This window comes from Populus alba, chromosome 3 (assembly GCF_005239225.2).
Source record: "Populus alba chromosome 3, ASM523922v2, whole genome shotgun sequence".
NCBI lineage: Eukaryota > Viridiplantae > Streptophyta > Magnoliopsida > Malpighiales > Salicaceae > Populus > Populus alba.
The window spans coordinates 11368105-11373370 of NC_133286.1; the positions used below are offsets into that span (position 1 = coordinate 11368105).

Consider the following 5266-nt stretch of genomic DNA (forward strand, 5'->3'; position numbering starts at 1 on the left):
GATCATATTCATCATCTAATAACTTTAATGTTTCTTCAACTAATAACTTTGTTAAGTTTAATATGGTTAGAAAAGAAAAATTATTTTCTTATTACAGCTTCTTAAAGTTCAATCTAATAAAGATTTTAGATTTATCATTAAATACCACAAAAAGTAATGGTGGGATCCTTCCTGTTGGAAATAACATTTGCTGAGTCAACTTTCATTAAAGTAACCATTTTTTTTAGTAAAGGCATTTTGATATTTTTATTATTATTATTATTATTATATAATTCAAAATAATATTTTTACTAGCAAATAAAAACTAAAATAAATAAATTTATATAACAAGAAATTAACCACAAAAACTAAACTAAATGATTTAATGATTAGAAGTTATTTTTAAATTAAATTAATGTTTCATATTAAAGTATCCTTATGAAAAATAATTTTTAACAAAATTTTAATCTAAATAAATAAATAAAATAAATGGATATCAGTTGTAATTTGTCCTGCAAGGTTTTTCGTTAGCTATGTTTTTTGTAAAACAAATTTCGACAATAATATTAACATCGTTTGTGTCGAAGAGAATCGTTACCAAGTCAAATGTTGATTAGGCATCTGGGGTTGCTGAGTCTTTCTTCTACCGAAGATGAAGTCAAATTTTTCTCGCTGCATACCGAGAACATTCAATTCTGATAGCTTTCTAGCTATTTTCTTTCCCTTCTAGTACCAGGACCAGTAGCTCTTCTTTTGCTGGGCATCACGATCACTCGTCAACTTGCTCACATCAGTTTCCATAACTTCTGTCCTCGAATCCAATTTATTTTCAAACCTCTGCTTTTTCTTCCCCTTCAAGCCCGTTTTATTTTGTCTTTCTTGGCTTTGACAAATGACAAGACTACGCCGCATGTCATTTCCAAACCCTATAATTCTATTGAGTTTCTCGAATTGTTGAATTTTCTCTTAGTTTACAAAGATGCGTTGCTTGCCCAATGTTGCAATGCAGACACGGAAAGAAGGTCTGGTCTGCCGAGATTGAGACTGGAAATACAGGGGGGGGGGGGGGATGGAAAAAAAAAGAGGAAATTATTGGAAGATTTTGAGAGAGTTTAGGCTAACCTAGCTAACGATATAATTTCTTTTCATGTTGTCATATATATATTATTGATAATATATAAAATATATCTTGAAATTTCACTTAATAATTTAAAAATTATTATGTTGATGATGAAGTAATCATGAGTTAAAATCTTATTATTTTTATTTTTTTTAATAAAACTTAAACACAAAAATAATATATGTATTTATAGATTTCAAGTTTAAAAATTTTTTAATCTGAAAAAGATATGTCAGAGAATAATATAAATTATATTGAAATTTTCTTAATAACTTGAACTATTAAGATAAATAAGTTCTTTGACATACATTAGTTATTTCAATCCACATAATTGTATACAAAACTGAAGCAGAACATCTTGATAATTTGTTTGTCCAACCACTGATACAAGAGTCTTGATTGTCCTAGTAAATCAACCCAACAACCTTGCATACTAAGGTTTTTTTTTTTTTTTTGGCACTAAGTCAACGTTTCTACAACTCAAACGAAAAGGCACTAGAATAGATAATGACTAGTTAAAATGTAATCCCATCAATGGAGTTATGTAAAGCAGTACTATTATATTGGCAAACTCTATGTGATAAAAAAACAATGGAGAGAGGAATGAGAGCAGTAGCTTCAGAAGGAAAAGATGAACAAGAATTCCAAGAAGTTCAGAGCAAAACCATGGCAAGTAAATGAATAAGAAATTAACGAACAGCTCAACTCTCCATTTCCTGCAGACAGCCTGAGTCTGTAGAAGTCTCTAGCTTGAGACCCTTGGCAGTTCAAACCTTCAACTTTATATAAGAGCAGCTTTACTTGTTATATTATGCGAAGAAAAATTCATTCTCCTCATATCGATATATGATGCTGTAAAAATGACACAGATAGCATTCAAAATATCATATAGACTCCTCAAACGAGAGGTTTTTACATCTGAAACCAAGATGACAGAGGATCAGAGAGAAATCAATCAAGATCCTTCGACAACCACAACAGAGAAAACAAGATAGGGAAAGGGAGCTAAATCCAACAGAATTTTTTGTTTATCTATTTAAGACTGTTCAAGTAAAGTTTTCAGTTCTCTACTTCATTCAGTGAACTATGCAGAAGGTGCATATCTTCTATCCAGTCAGCATATATACCCCTTGTTTTCTTGAGTGCTTTCCACTTGAACATGCAATGCGTTGCCTGCGCTTCATGCTTGTGATTAGAACCAATAAGAAGAGAATTTGAAGCTTTAATTGGCACAATCCCAGATGCCAATGCAATGTTGCCATCGGACTTCTCTAACTCTGTAGAAGGAAATAACAACAGACGTTACTCAACCAAAACTGTTATCTTTACCAGGTTCCAAGCAAGCAGAAGAATACCATAATCAAGGTTTGGCCATTAGTGAACTGGGACCCATTAACATGAACTAACGGAATTAATTATAATTTAACATCTCTGAATTTTTGGTTATAAACGCCTCTGTTGAGATGATAGAATGGTTTGCGATGCTAGGGGTGCTGGAGCCATTCAGTTTCCTTTGAGCACAATAAGTCAAGATCACGTTGAAATATCATTCGTTTGTGTGATTAAGCCAATGACGCATCATCTCAAGTTCTTTATTTAATTTCTCATTAATCTCATTCTAAGACTAGAAACAGCTCACTTCATGTTGGACGAATCCTATCGGAACTCAGAGCACCATGAACAGAATTAACTTGGACAGAAACTGTGAAAATCATAAAAAGATTTTCTTTTCTTGCCACATAAAGCTTTATAATACAACCCAATGGTTCTTTCCAGGAAAAAATGACATAGCTCCATTATAGCCAGTGCCGTGATTTACTCTAGGATACATAATTCTAACTTCTTGATTTTAAGAGACTGTAAAGTTCTATAATTGGCGTGCTGTAGTAATTTAATTAAAAAAAAAACATTTAATTCCATCACCACCAATAAGTTACCAAGACTGGCGAAAGAAGAATTGGAACAAATGCCAGCAACACAAAGTTGTTTCATATTTGAATAACCCTTCCTTTTGGTTTTCATCAGGGAGAGATCACGAAACAGCCTAGCTTTCCAGCTCTAGGCTATTAAAAGATACCGACATGGGCCTATTACAGATTAAAGTTCAATTAGCGAAGAACAATAATAGCACATAGATATAACAATTGTGGCCATGGAGTAAATTCTCCCGCGCTGTATAGATTCCTTAAATATCCTGTATACTGGCCGATTAAATGATAATAACAACTGTGTAATTTCGAAGACCCTAATCCCATTGATAATGCTTAAATGCTAATCAAAATCTACCATCCACATAATAATCCCAAAACACCAGCCACACACAAGCACACACAGAAGTGAACAACATAATTAATTATAACATAGATTAAACCATGCCCATAGTTAAACATGCCTAAAATGATAGTTATGGTAAGTGAAGGTACTAGAATACCTTGTTGTCCATGAGCAAAGTGACACACCTCGCCATATGGGCAGCCTCCAGTCATCTCCCAGTTGTTACAAAGCCTTGTTTTCTTATACCCTTTTTTGTGACCTCCTGAAGAAGCAGTCCCTGTAGTTCCAATGCTTATAGCTGAACTCTCCCAGTTCTGGCCCAAATTTTTCTGAAAAATCTCAGGAACCACATGAAGGAAACGACACGTATTCCCATACGTGCATCCTTTGCCAGAGTTGAACATCCTACAGAGATTTTTATCCTCATTGAAAACAACTCTTCTCAAGTTAGGCAGGGCCTTTCTCAAATCACAAACAGCATGGGCAAAAAGACATTTGCTTCCATGATTGCAATGCCCTGTTCTGAACTTCATGCACAACTGGGTCTTGAAGCTGCCACCACCAGTCATCATGGCATTGCTTTTTCCCACAAGCATTTTAGAGCTTGGGCCAGCGTTATTTTCACAAAATCTTGGTTTCTTCCTTAAGGGGTCTCCAATGTTAGATACAATCCCAAACCCTTTGCTCTGAGTGGAGCATTGAGAACCAGAATGAACCATTTGGGTACTAAAAGTAAAGTATTTGCAAGAAGGTGCAGAATCACTCATTCCAGGTATCCAAACAAGTTATCTTTCAGTACTTTTCTTCGAGTTCTTATACAGGAAAAAACTTACAGCCCAAAATCTAGAATACTCAGAGGAGCTGATTTGAGAAGAAAAGAAAGTGACTCCCAAACACAAAATTTTCTTTTTGTATGATTCTACATTAAGGGAGGAAATATTGGATGATCCATTGTTGAATGAGAAACGATTTCAGCTGGAAATTGAAAAACCCAGCTCGTGCTAGCCGGGACCAAATATCCCCCAACTTGAGGCTCAAGCTAAGGCCTGTGGCAGAACCACGAAAGCATTTTTAACTTTACTGTCCCAATTACGAAAATAGCCTCATCAAAAGAGTTTTTGACTATCATGTCCTAGTCAGATATTATACATTATTATTATTAATATTATTAGCTATCTACCTGCGCTTCCTAATAAAAAAAATAATCAAAAACTAAACTTGAAAAAATGAAAAGATACATGTAAATCAATATCTCATAACATGTTTTGTATATTCAGTAGTATTTAATAATTTATTTTTTAAAATAAATTATTTATTTAATTAAATGATAATAAAATAAATATATATACATAAATGCAATTAAATAAAATCAAAGAAAAAAAACCGTGTAAAGGTGCATATATTCGGAAAAAAATGTTATAATTTTATGTGAAAAATAAGTGATATTTAACCAAAAACTATTTAGAAAAGTTGAGAGATAAATATGATTATAGATATATGATCTCGAAACATGGACAATAAATTTAATTTAATTTTATTAATAATGTTGTATCTTGGAAAAAATATTTTATTTAATAAGATAATAATATAAAAAACATGAATAGAAAAATATAGAAAAGCATTGAATAAAATTAATGGGAAAATAAATAAATTGGGCTACGTACAAAGACATAATGCCTCCTAACATTAAGAAAAAATAATAAAATCTTTTCCCTAAAATAAGAAAAAATTAAATCATACTCTATCAAAAACATTATAAAATTGTTAAAAATTAAATCGTACGATTCTTATACTGCTGAATTTTTATCTGGTTCTGTTTCTTTCAAGGAATTTCTGAGCACAAGATGATATCACCATTGTTGTGGCTGGTCCAACTCTTGAGATCTGGGATTC

At 32.5% G+C, this 5266-nt stretch overlaps 1 protein-coding gene across 1 annotated transcript; it reads right to left on the reverse strand.

Annotated features, from left to right (window-relative positions):
- Positions 1-1703: 1703 nt before the first annotated feature.
- Positions 1704-4376, reverse strand: LOC118042884 (zinc finger CCCH domain-containing protein 39). The gene is made up of 2 exons (XM_035050621.2): positions 3531-4376; positions 1704-2376 (listed from the first exon to the last, which is right to left on the reverse strand). The coding sequence occupies exons 1-2, from the start codon at positions 4138-4140 to the stop codon at positions 2159-2161; spliced, it is 828 nt and encodes a 275-aa protein (XP_034906512.1). The 5' UTR covers positions 4141-4376; the 3' UTR covers positions 1704-2158.
- Positions 4377-5266: the final 890 nt, after the last annotated feature.